Source organism: Glycine max, chromosome 4 (genome assembly GCF_000004515.6).
Source record: "Glycine max cultivar Williams 82 chromosome 4, Glycine_max_v4.0, whole genome shotgun sequence".
Lineage (NCBI taxonomy): Eukaryota > Viridiplantae > Streptophyta > Magnoliopsida > Fabales > Fabaceae > Glycine > Glycine max.
In genome coordinates, this window is record NC_016091.4 from 5,421,855 (window position 1) to 5,434,677 (window position 12,823).

At 38.6% G+C, this 12,823-nt stretch overlaps 1 protein-coding gene and 1 long non-coding RNA gene across 4 annotated transcripts; one reads left to right on the forward strand and one right to left on the reverse strand.

Moving 5' to 3' along the window:
• Window positions 1-431: 431 nt before the first annotated feature.
• LOC100780104 (uncharacterized) lies at window positions 432-9,412 on the reverse strand. 2 transcript variants are annotated; one of them, XM_041014838.1, is made up of 10 exons: window positions 7,911-9,411; window positions 7,019-7,483; window positions 6,603-6,904; window positions 5,275-5,997; window positions 4,914-5,192; window positions 4,571-4,732; window positions 3,313-4,251; window positions 3,005-3,220; window positions 1,354-1,614; window positions 432-1,161 (listed from the first exon to the last, which is right to left on the reverse strand). In XM_041014838.1, exons 1-10 carry the CDS (start codon window positions 9,241-9,243, stop codon window positions 814-816), a joined length of 5,028 nt encoding a protein of 1,675 aa, XP_040870772.1. In that variant the 5' UTR covers window positions 9,244-9,411; the 3' UTR covers window positions 432-813. The 2 variants fall into 2 exon arrangements, with proteins under 2 accessions (XP_040870772.1, XP_040870771.1); XM_041014837.1 differs by having other exon boundaries at window positions 6,603-7,483; window positions 7,911-9,412.
• LOC121174770 (uncharacterized) lies at window positions 8,916-10,106 on the forward strand. Of its 2 annotated transcripts, none has more exons than XR_005891090.1 (2): window positions 8,916-9,391; window positions 9,516-10,106. It is a non-coding gene; the product is annotated as an uncharacterized lncRNA (long non-coding RNA). The 2 variants fall into 2 exon arrangements; XR_005891091.1 differs by having other exon boundaries at window positions 9,528-10,106.
• Window positions 10,107-12,823: the final 2,717 nt, after the last annotated feature.

Genomic DNA, 12,823 nt, shown 5'->3' on the forward strand with positions numbered 1-12,823 from the left:
TTTAACTAAAAAGATATTTTTAAAAACTTGTACTTTTATACCAAATGAAGAGTTAAGTTAGATCTTAAATAGATTGGATCATAGGCCTATGAGAACTATATGGTCTACTTCCACTTCTAATATTAGCAAACTCCATATGTAAATAATTTTGACTATAGAAATGTCTGTTTACTATTTTTATTATATAATACGTAAATACTATGACCTCATTAACAGCAAAATAGTTAGACACGGATGGAACATCCAGTAATAAGGTCGGCTTCACTAGCTAGCAGAATCACCGGACTGATGGTTTGAAGATAAATAAATTCCAACAAATCCCCGTGCACAAATATAATCGAATGAATATATAGACCTGGAAACACCAACTATGAAAGAAAAAAGAAAAATTAAGTATACATACCTAAAACGAATAACCTGCAACATTAACGTAATCAGAGGAAAAGGGATTTTCTTTGTTGATTACGTATTAAAAACTGTCAGTCAAGATTTCTTACAGCGCTTCACTTCTGGCCCAGGATAAAATAGATTCAACCACTTGCCAAACTATGTAATAACAGTAAGCTATAACTATAGAAACTTAAAAAAAGCCTGTAAGTAATTTTTTTTCCCTCAAAAAGACGTAGGCGCAAATGAGTACGGCATTTGCAACTGATAGTTCCACTGGATTATCATTGTAAGGCAAAACTTCTCACCCAAAACTTCTAATATTCGGTAATCCTTTACCCAACATTAAGCTCCAACAGTTCTATCAGCCAGAATGCCAAAGAAATAACTCGAAAAGAATAACACTCTCTGACCCGAGAGAGAAATTCAAGAGTGATTAAACCAGGGTCCAACTGCACCACCATTCACATGGCCGTTGCTGTGGATCCCTACACCATTTGGGATTATTGAGGGAGGCAGACCCACGGCCATTGGGGGGGCCGCAGTTGGATATAATCCATGGGTGTGAGGGAGAGCATGGGGACTCACAAGAGGGCTCCCGGCAGGACTCCCTTTACGCTGTTGAAGGGCATGGATCTGCCTAAGCCCATCTTCATGAATACGTGATAGTGTTTCCAACTCTTTCAATGATAAAGCCTCCAGACCAGCACCATATAGAGGGGCATGTCTTGACATTTCCTCCTGGAGTGAGGCCTCAAGTGTGTGAATATATTGCTGCAAAAGGAAAACACCCATTAACCTACTGTATTACACTTCACACAACTAGTTCAAAACGGGAAGTTCCACCGCTGAAATAGGTTTAACCTCATTGTATAGGTTGAAAATGTAAGCATATTAAGGTGATAAACAATAACAAATTATAAAAATAGTAAATAAGAAAAGTACAATCTCTTGATCAAGACAAACCTGGCAAGCTTGCAACTTTGATTCCATGCCATCAATATATGCTTCACACCTAGCAACCTGTTCTTCCTTCTCCCGCTTTTCCCCTTCAGTTTGCCCAACTGTTTGAGTCAATCTACGAACTTCATCTTCGAGTGATTGCCGGATTTCTTCCCGGGTCACATTCTCTGTTGCAAATCTTTTCAGTTCTTCGTCAAATCTCTTGCGTGCAGCTTCAGCATTCTTCAATCTTTCAGCAAGAGCATTTTTCTCCTTGACTACTTTCTGTATGTAACAAGATTGACATTAATTTTCAATTAGATCCCATTATACACAATGGAAAGCTAAGGGTCATTTAATTTAAACAAGCTTTTTCTGTTCTCATATAAAAAATGTCACACTCTTTTCACTTTCCTTCCTATGTTCAAAAGTTTGTACAAGAAACATCAAAAACAGAAAATGAAAACAGAAACCAATGAAAAGTTGTTTTCACGTGAAAACAATTGAATTTGAACAGATAATGAAAACAAAAAACATTTCACCAGCCCCAAAATGGAAACAAGGTGATAGTTTTTAAATTAAAAGTGAAAAATAAATTAAAATAAAAATTCTTAAACCAAACAGTCCCACTATCAATTCAGAATCAAAATGAAGGACAGTCTCCTTTTCACTGGCCTGTCCTTTTCAAGACACCCACATCAGAAAATAGATAAATATCCTTTCTACAGATCATAGAATTATTTCAAACACCTGTTGATGCTTCAGATCCACCAATGAGATTGTTGATGAGAATTGACACGCAAGTAAAAGAGAATATAAATAATTAATCTTGTTATTTTCTTTCAAGTAATTTGATAAATGAAATAAAGGATGGCTCAAGAAGAGAACTGTATGGCTCATAGGCTAAAGTTCAAGTCAAGGACCAACTCTTTTGAAAAACTTAAGCTGTTAACTGGCAAATTGAATCCTCTGCAGCAGGCAAAAAATAGAGAGGCCAGGAGAGAGAATAGCAAAGTGTGGTCTTGAAGTTTAGAAAGAGAGGAAGGAGGAGAAAGATAGAGAGGATGGAGCAAGCTGGATAGTTATCTGGAAGCCTGGGAATGGCTTATACCACTAAGGTGCCCCTGCACACAAAAGAACTTTGGCCTTGAAGGTAGGACAGACCTAATCTTTAATTAGAAGAATGGAGATGGGTAGGATCAAACTCCTTCCTAACAGAGGAGCAGCCTATCAGCTGAAAAACTAGGTAGAACAAAGAGCTGAAAACTATCTTTCAGGAATTGGCAAAAACAATGCATGAATACTACATTCACCCATATCAGAGTTTAAGTGAAGAATGATAGCAGGGGGAAAGATAGCAAGAAGTGTAGTAGTCAGATAAAGCAAGGACAGAAGTAGTAAATTTCATACTGAAGTACTAGTGTAAAAGCCACGATCCCCACAGAATTGAGTATAGAGATACTTTGGATTTTGAAAACCTTAGCACACATGCATATATGCCAAGTCTGAGTAAAAATAGAAGTGGTATTTCCTTCAAGACACAGGCTCGTAAAAAAATGTAAGAATAATCATTGTAAGCATAAAAACATATACTCGCACAGCACTTAACATTGGCATAACTGAATGCCTTTTATTGTCAAAATGTAGAAATTCAAACTTTTTAAAAAAATAATACCTTTAATTCATCACGTTTCCGAGACTTCAATTGAGAAAGTTGTGTCTCTGCATCATGTAAACGGTCATGAAGAGCTTTCTTCTCTGCAGAGAGCTTTGCGATTTCATCATCCCGTTCTGAGCGGATCCATTCAAGCTGACTCTCAACTTCTTGAATTTGTTCTGCTAGTTCCTTCTTTTCCCGAGAAAACCGATCCATCTCAGTCCTCATTTCAGACTGTTGAATCATGAAGTGTGTTAGACCTAAATTCTCCATTAGCAATTAACACGAGGTAACCACATTATTTTATCAACTAAGACATGAAATACCTTCAAGCGATTGTTTGTGGCCTCAGATTCACTCAGCTTTTGCGATATCATAACTTTTTCCTTAGCCATATTAGAAATCTCATTTTTGCTTTCTTCACGAACACGCACAATTTCATCTTCACTGGCACATAACTGGTGCCATAGAGCAGCCCGATCAACATTTGCAAGTTCAGCTACTTCACGCATCATACTCAAAACAGGCCTGATAAACTCCTGCTCCTCACAGACCAAAGTAACCAAGATATCCAAATCAAAATCTACTTCACGACCATTGTCCGTATTGCTAGTGGCACGGTCAACAAGCCTCTTCAGCATCCTCCCCCGATGAGATTCATTGGCAAACCATCTAAACATTATCATGTAGAGAAGTTTCACAAATTCTTTCACGCATGGGTCTTTAGAGAGGGCCAAATTTTCAGCAAGACCAAGAACAGAAGTGTAATCATCCCTTTGAACTCCCAATTGCTCACAGGCATCTCCCTCTGTAGCACCATCTGAATGCTGGAAATTTTCAGAAGCATAGCTGCCATTATTGTTCAATCTTTGGGAAAGACGGCTTTGTAATACTAGGGTTACAGACTGGGCACTTATTGCACCTCGAGCTACAGCTCTCTCAAATGTTTGAGAAGCTTCAGCAACAAGGCAAGGAATAGATAACATTTCAAACAGTATATAAATATCAGAAAAGTGACGACTAGCATGATAAGCCTGCTCATCAATCACATGCAATCCACTGGGAGCAGTGCCATGTTCACCAAATAAGAAAATCCCACATGGCAAAGCCGAGCAACTGTCACCACAATCATCGTCACAATCAATGTCCCTAAGTATGGTTTCAGCAACATCCCCCCAACTATTTATAGTCTTACTCAAAAAGTCAAGGACGCAAGGTGACACCTCAAGACCTAGATTTTTCAGCCTGACACGAACAGATCTAACCTGCATATAGGGGGAAAAAATAAAAATAATGTTACAAATGCTTCATAAAACATTTGAAAAAGATGACATAAGTATGAGTTTAGTTTTGATGCATTGTCTGCTTACAACTTTTTTACACTATCATCCATTTTTGGGTTGACACCTTTAATGATTTTGACTATACTAACAATTACACGAGATGTAAAACTCATTAAATGATGTGGCAAAACATTATTGAATACAAGTATAGAACTCTTTTGCATTGACAGCGCATCAAAATAAATTCTAAGTAAATAATGTAACAATGGTGCAATTCCCAACTATCTATCTTCAGGCTTACTGCTTCAGGGAGGTGTTGACATTGAGATGCCGCTTTGAATATAAAATTTATTGTTGCAGTTAGGGGTTCATCATTTGAGTCTGTCAAAAGCTCAAATGACTGAAACAGAATGCGTTCCCACACTTCACTACCACACTCCAATTGACTAAGAGCCCCATAAACCTGAGAAATAAAATTTCATCAATAGGAGAAAGAAATGCAAACTATATTCAGCATCATGTTGGTAATGGTGGAAATGCAGAAAAGGTATGTCTAAATTAAGATTGTGTTCCAGGCTGAATGTTAAAGGCATGAGATAAAACAACTCAAATAAGGCATTTAGGAAAAAATATAATAGTCTCACAGGTATTCGTAAAGCAGGTTCCGCCTCTGGGTTTTGAAGTCGCTCAAGAAGTGCACAGGCAGCCAGTGGGTGTTCTGACTGCTCAACCAATTTGGGCACCAGAGCAACTAGGTCTGCTTGTAAATGCTTAGGAGCCTTGTCCAATACAAGAGCAATTTTTTGTGCAGACTGAGGTCGCCGTCTTGGTTCTGGACAGCCTTGTGGAACAGCCCCATCCAAAGCTCTTAGTGAGTTTACAATCAAACCTAAGAGCTCCTCGGACTGTTCTGGCCACTTGGTCTGAAGTTTCAAATTCACACAATCAAAACTATAGATATGTGTAAAAATACAAAAGTCACCTCTTATAAATATAAATTTGTACCTTTGAACGAAGGGATGCATTTTCTGACGCAGTGGCAGATGTTTCTGGTGGACAAATGGGCTGTCCAGGAAGTGCTTTTTCCTGAATACCATTGCCTTTTAAATCAGAGCTCTGCACAGCAGATGCATTACTGCTTTCTTGAACAACAGAATCCAACCTCTCACATACGGGGACTCGTGCAGACTCCATTGCTCCATTTTCTCTTTCACACTCAAGAGGACTTGCAGCTCCACTTCCATTTGGAGAAGGTTTAGAGCATGCATCAACAGAATCAGCAACAGGACCCACTTCGGAAGGTTGGCAACACTCAACCATTATATCCAATAGTAAATCAATGATTGCTTGCTGCAAGACTTTAACTCCCATCAGCAAATTCATCAAACTTGGGGAAGATTCATCAGCTTTGGTGGCCTTCTTCCCATCACAACTGCCAGAGAGCTTGGTAGGTAGAAGCAGACGCTTAACTTTTGCAGGATCATCAAGATAAACCCGAAGTCCAGTCAGAAACCCCGCAATCGCACCAGCATCCATTAGAAGTTTCTCCCTTAAAGTAACCTGTGGCTGTGAAGGATTATCTCCATATGTTAAATGAAATCCAGCTCTGGAAAGAAGATTTCTGAAAATATCTTCCTCGTCTCCACTTATCCCTTCACTGTCTTCAGAGTCTATGAGCTCATCAGGATCAGTAGTCAATGCATCCTGATCATCCTCTGATGCTAAAACCTGTATATTAAAGACAAAATTAGAAGAGGCACGTGCAACCATATGATAAGAGCAATCAAAATTTAATACAACCAGTAGGCACTATAAAATCCCCTGACATCAGATCCACCAATGAACTGAAGAAATAGTCATAATTATATCATATGGCTCAGGTATGGGATAGAAATCTGCTTACAAGTTTTATTGTACATTAAGAAGTTCAAGGGATGCAAAATTATGAACTGAAGCATTAATCAACTTCTGTAACTCATGACATATCAGCTTGTTCCATGCATCTTATCAGCTAATAACAAGCAAAAGTTCCAAGGAAGAGGCCATATTTCCTAACGGGCTTGTTCCAATCTTACCATATAGAATGAGTCAGATGATGCAAAACCAAATATTATATGTTAAATTAGTGGCATGTATGTGCCAAGGTCAAATCAATAGGTATGCATATACAGGATTACAGGTAGCCTTGTATCTAAAGTCAAGAACAAGTCATCCTATAGATGGTAAAAGGAAAATAGAAAAAATGGGGCAAGAGAGAGGAATATTTGACATCTATCAAGTAATAGTTGTATAGACAAGATAACACAGAGACAAGCAATCCCATAAGGACTTACCTCTAAATCTGAAAACTCAAACCAAGGGCAGCAATCCAATATTTCACATACAAAAACAACAGTGTCACGTACAAGAAATCCTGCATCTGCTTCTAACATATCAGACACCTTCATGAATTGCAAAACTGAATTATTCCATGTCTTTGTGCAGATAGAAGATTCTTTCCACACTGTCTTGGCTGGGTTTTTTTGATTCACAACTGCCATCCTGTATCTGACCCAGAAATTTTTATCCGGGTCACTACCAACAGCCTGGTCACTCTCTAAATAAATACATATGGTGTCAAACGACTCATATACACCTGGGTCATGGAAACATAACCTTTCAATCAGAGAATAAAAAAAGTAAAAGTTCACAACTACAACTGGTAGTGAATAAAATGCAGGAGATAAAATTTGTGTGATAGAACACCTACCAATCCGAAGTTCACAGCCACCAGCCTGAAAGAATTTACTGAAGATTTTTCGAGTCTCCATTATTTCCTTAAAAGAAAGGAAATTCTCCACTTTCCATGTAAATGAACTTCTTTTATCAACTGGGGAACCACTGCTGCTTAACTCGGAATCGTTCTCAGTAATATCCTGCATTATTGATGTCTCTTTCAATATAAGAACTTCAGCGGAGAATATGACAGTGTCCTGGACAAGAAAACCTGAATCTTGATCAAAGAGACTGGTAAGTGTCACAAATTCACGCCAACCCCAATCCTTCGCAGCTTTAGAGTACCGGTTCTGAGATTCCTTGGTGACAGATTTATCCTCCATCCTTTGGTTCACAACTGACAAACGATGACTTACAAAACAACTCCAATCACTGGAAGTATTTCTTGAATCAGTAACTTCAAGAAACACTGAAAGGTGGCATGGTGGCTGAGACTGCCCTGATAGCACCAAAATCGTATAAAAATTCATCAGACTCCATTTTTTATCACAAACTAAACAAATTCTAGGTGTATCAAAATAATCTGAGTGTAAGACACAGACTACTATGTTCGCGCATCAAGACCCAAGATCTAGATTTTCATTTATACTCATGATGGTATCATCAGTAGATATACAACTACAAGCATAACATATCAAATTCAATGAAATTTTCAAAAATAGAAACGCTTCTAAAACAAAGCAAGCATGCTCCTTCAACCATCAATATAGGCAACAACCGCACCAAACTACATACAAAAAGATCACATCTAATGGAGCTATAATAATTCACAAACAACACAGTATATATCTGATAGCTAACTATAAGCCTAAGCAAATGGTGCACAGAAAACGATAAAAGATTTGCCGGGCAAAAACATTGCACACCTCTAGGGTAAACAATAAGTCGACAATCCCGATTACCAATCTGAAACCTCCTGCTCTTGATGCACAGACCCGTAATTTTCCTCTTCTTCAGCAAATCCTTCAACCTAGTAAAATTCTCAATCCTCCAAGTGAACTTTCCAACATGTCCATCAGACTTCCTTGCACCACTCCCACTCCTCCCGGCAATCACAGCCCCATTCTTGGAGAAGCTGCTAAACTCCTTGATCACATGAAACGAGGTGCTGAAAACCGCAGTGTCATCCACCAAGAACCCCGAATCCGCGTCAATGAAATCCAACATCTTCATATAATCATTCCACCCCAAGCTGGTATTGTCACCACTCTTGTTATCCGCAGCAAACCTCCCATAAGAATCCCTATGCATGTGATTGGAACCAGGCTTCTGGTTCAACACAGACATCCTAAACAAACACCAGCAACTTCTATCAGACAACACCACACTCTTATCCGTGTCCTTGCTCTCCAAACACATGGACAAATACTCAACCCCATTGACGGAGCTCTGGTACACACTAATCCTCAAATTACACTCCCCCGCAGGGAAAACCGGGCTCATTATCTTCTGCGTCTTGATCATCTCCTTGAACAGACTGAAATTATGCACTTTCCAAGTGAACTTCCCACTGGAAACATCAGAGACGGGACTCGCGACCACGGAGGAAGTCATCGCACTGGAGGACGAGGAAGACGAGGATTGCACCTCATTGTTGTCGCGCGTGAAATTGACGGACTCGTTGAGGATGAGAATATCGGCGGTGATCAAAACAGAATCGGTGTTGAAGAGGTAACCCAATTTGGGGTCGAAAACAGTGTTGGAGGGCGTGAAATCGCACCAGCCGTGGGATTTCTTCTTGCTGGAGAATCGGTGCCAGGAATCGCGGTGAATGGTTTTGGAATCGTCGGCGAGGTTGACGATTGCCAAACGATAGCTGGCGAAACAGTCCCATTTGGAGGAAGAGGTGCCGCGAGGGTCCATGATTTGGAGGTAAATGGAGATGTAACCAGGCAGCGCCTGTGAGTCACCCTTGGGGTATATTAGCAACCGACAATCGTAACCGCCTACCTCGAAGTACTTGCTCCACAGTGCCCTAGCCTTTATTCGAGGGAAATTATGCACCGTCCATCGGCACACCGCCGAGTACTCGCCTCGCCGATCCACCGCCACCGTCTCCTGCGCGCCGCCGCCTCCGTCCCGCGACCCCACCGCCAGGTCCTCCGCCGCTGCCGCGGACGACGTCGACGATGTCGCCGCCTCCGTGAACGACGGCGCCGAGGAAAGCGACGGAACTGCCTCCGACGAAGCTTGCTTCATTGCTCCGCTCTCCGTTCTTGTTCCTCTTCTTCTTGTTGTTCGTGTTCGTTCGTGTTATTTTTGTTGTCTCGCGAGTATTGAAATCTTAGAAGACGCAGAGAGAGAGATGTGGTGCGCGAGCGAGAGAAAGAAAGAAAGCACACAACAGGTTTGGACAATGCGGGCGCAAGATAGTACTACCTTGCGCCTTTTTCTTTTATTGCCTCGTTACTCCCTGGCGCATGATAGTTAATCTTGCGCCTTTCTTTCTTTATTCTGTTTTTATTGGTTAGGTTCACATGCAGGCGAGAGTAGGTTTGTTTCTTGATATTGGCTCTCTTTAGCCGTTGGATTAATAAATCTGCTCTGATGGGTTGGGGGATACTGTGAGAGCGCACGTGCTTCTGGGAGGATGTGGATCCTCTGTTCCATTCCACTGCAGCCACGTCATTCTTCAGCGTTTGATTTGGAGTCGTGTATAGGAATAGGGTGAATCGCATCGCATTCACTCTCACGATATTTACAAGATGGGATACTCATTTTCCACCGTCTGATTACGCCTTGATCGATTGAAATTAGGTTTGACATTTTTGCGGGGTGCGGATGCGTGTGGTGTAATGGCATGTGAATCATACCATGAGGCATGAGCCATTCAGCCCTAAATTATTCTTCCGGGGCAAGGGACCATACTTGATGAACCATCCTTGTAAAAGAAAAATAAAAGTCTTAAATATTGCTACTATATAGGATAATAAAAAAAATTGCATCATACCACTGAACTCAGTCCATTTTATTGGGTACCAACTTGCCATTTTTATTTCAATTTATAGATGTTTTGTTTATTTTGTGTTATTATGATCAATTAATGGTTAATGACATGATTGTCTTTCTGGATGAAGTTGATCACGTTTGATAAAGCTAGGGTCCTGTGTTTCGACATTAATAAATGTGGTTTAAGTTATAATTAACCATGATAGACATAATTTGATGGAGTACTACAAAGTACTTGACAATTAGCACGAAAATACATGTGAAAACTATGTTTTTGAGTTTTCCATCAAATTGACAAATTCTTTTTTTTTTAGTGTATCATTTGTCCAACAAAATAAAAATTCATGGATTTGGAAGGGATTATACGATTTTTTTTTCATATTAGGTAGCACTGCTGCTCTAATTGATATGAATCCAGCTTAATTGTGTTAGAGAAACAATATAAGAAAATATTTTAACCTGTATTTAATGATTATTTTTTGTCAAAGAAACAACGATTAACCGGTAGAGTCAATATTTACTAAATTAAAATTTTATTTGAATAAATGAAAAATCAGAACATGAAACATACTTGTTTTTTATAATTGAAAACATGGAACAATTTTATATTATTATCGAATAAAAATCATAATTTAAATTACTTTAAGATAATTATTTTAAAAATTAATAAATTTATTATACATTGTAATTTTATAATTAGATGATTGTATAAAGCATTTTAAAGTACATAATGTACAAGAGATGAGCCCTAACCTCTACACATAATCCCAGACCTTTGGTTGTGATGGCATTCGTAACACCTTCTTATCATGACTTGTCAACATTAGCTTCCTTCAGGGCTCCATACATGTCTAACAACATAGTTCTTATAAGACCAAAGCAAAGACAAGTTTGTAGATCTCCTCCAAATGAGAGTCACATGATGTGATACTATATTAACCTCTGATACCTTTTCCTTAGGTACAATAGCACGTGTCTTATACTACTTTTGTTGTTGTTGTTAAGCATGTAGTCTCTCTAGATGTGCAAATACAATCGATCATATGTGTTAGGATAGTCTGACATCATAATTTGCTAAAAGGATCTCGTCTATGACTATAGGCCTTTATTTGCTAAAATTGTGATTCTATTGAATCTAAAAGTTAAAAGGAAAAACTTACTTCGATGGGTTAAAAGGTAAGAGTAATTGTTCATTGTTTCTTTAAGAAAGTATGGGGTGAAAAGAGTAAAAAATTAGGTAGGAATAGCAAACTCTTGGGTTGAGTTGTATTGTTTTTAGAATCCAAAAGTGGTGTGTTACTTATCAATATTTATCTTTTTTACTTTAATGGACCAATCTTTGCGCGGCCATTCCTCCCTATTTGTGTAAAGCTTTAACTATTTCAACTCCCCCTTATTACTAGTACACTCCCCCCCTCCCCCCCCCCCCCCCCCCCAATAAAAACATTGTTTTCAACCATCAAACCTACACACCCACGTGAGTTTGCTTTCAGAAAATTACAACCTTCTCCTAAAATCATGATTTCCTTCATATTTAACTTTTCCTTGTTGCATCATGGCCATAAAAAGCAAAGTTGGTGCAAGAAATAGGATCGAATTTTTCATTGTTGTTGGGGTTCTCCAGAACGCCAAATACAACTAAAAGCACAACATTGGTCTTTTCATCTGCAAATTGCAATCACAAAAAGGAAAAAAGGATCCTGTCTCTTTCATTTGTTCCCTTTCTGAAGAAGTTGACCTCAAATTTGCATCGCACACTTTTCACTTTCAAATTGTACTGTGATCTCAAATTTCAATTTACCTAACATAAAAGGCTTTGATTTTTTTTTTCTTAACCCTTTTCAATTTGGTGCAAAAAGGTGCAGAATTTGTGTGACTTAGGTTGTTTTGGCGGTTCTGGATGGAACTGTGCTTCTCATATTGCATTTGGGAGTCCCTAGTCAGAAACAAATGGTTCTTACTCTCTTCCTTAAATTTCCCTTCTTCTTCCACTCATTTCTTGAAAAAAGTATTCTTTGCAAAATTGGCATCACGATCAATCTTCCAAGAATCAACTCTCTCCACGGTCGACCAAGCCTCACCATCCCCTTTGTCACCATTTGTTGCATCCGGGGTGGAGAAGCCTTCTTTCATTGCTGGGAGACTTATGGAGAGAGAAGAAAGGGAGTGTTTTTAAGGATATTTTTGGAAATTAGAATTAAAAGAATTAGGGGGAGTGCAACTAGTAATAGTCTTGTGTACATTGTTTTTGGTTGGTCTAGAGAAATTCGGGGGCCATGAATCCTTTTACTTTTTCTTTGGGTACGCCACATGAGCGTGGTGGAGAAGAAGGTGTGAATTTCTTTCATGCACATGCATGCAACATTGATAAGAAATAAAACAAATTATAATATAAATAAATGTCACCGTGACTTACCACGGGCCTGGAACAGTGGGATTATTTCTTATGCTTATTGTTTAGCAAGAAAGAATATAGGTTTTATGTTAGTCATCATGTATTTGAGTTCAGTCCAACTTGTATTGACACTATTATAGTATTATTCATGAAGTGATATGAGTTTTTTATTTATTTAAAAAAACAGGTCTTATTGCATGTAGACCTAAAAGAGGACGTTTGTCAACCGGTTCGTTTAAGTTTATTTTTTTTAAATAAACAGTTTTATACTTTAGTGATGTATTTGTCTAAAATGTTTTTTAAAAAATATTTTTCTATTTTTTAAGAAATAAATTTTATCTACTTCTTAAAAATTAATTTTTTATTTTTTTAAAATATAAACAAATTGGCCCTATACGAAAATTTCCCTAAAATTTGAATCTCACGGTAGAAAGA

What these genes read in the sequence shown, in the direction of transcription:
- LOC100780104 (XM_041014837.1), bottom strand. Translation starts at nt 9,243, where the DNA reads ATGAAGCAAGCTTCGTCGGAGGCAGTTCCGTCGCTTTCCTCGGCGCCG. An exon ending in ACTTATTGTTTACCCTAGAG is followed by an intron (nt 7,484 to 7,910) that starts GTGTGCAATGTT and finishes TGGTGCTATCAG; the next exon opens with GGCAGTCTCAGCCACCATGC. An exon ending in CCACAAACAATCGCTTGAAG is followed by an intron (nt 3,221 to 3,312) that starts GTATTTCATGTC and finishes ATGATTCAACAG; the next exon opens with TCTGAAATGAGGACTGAGAT.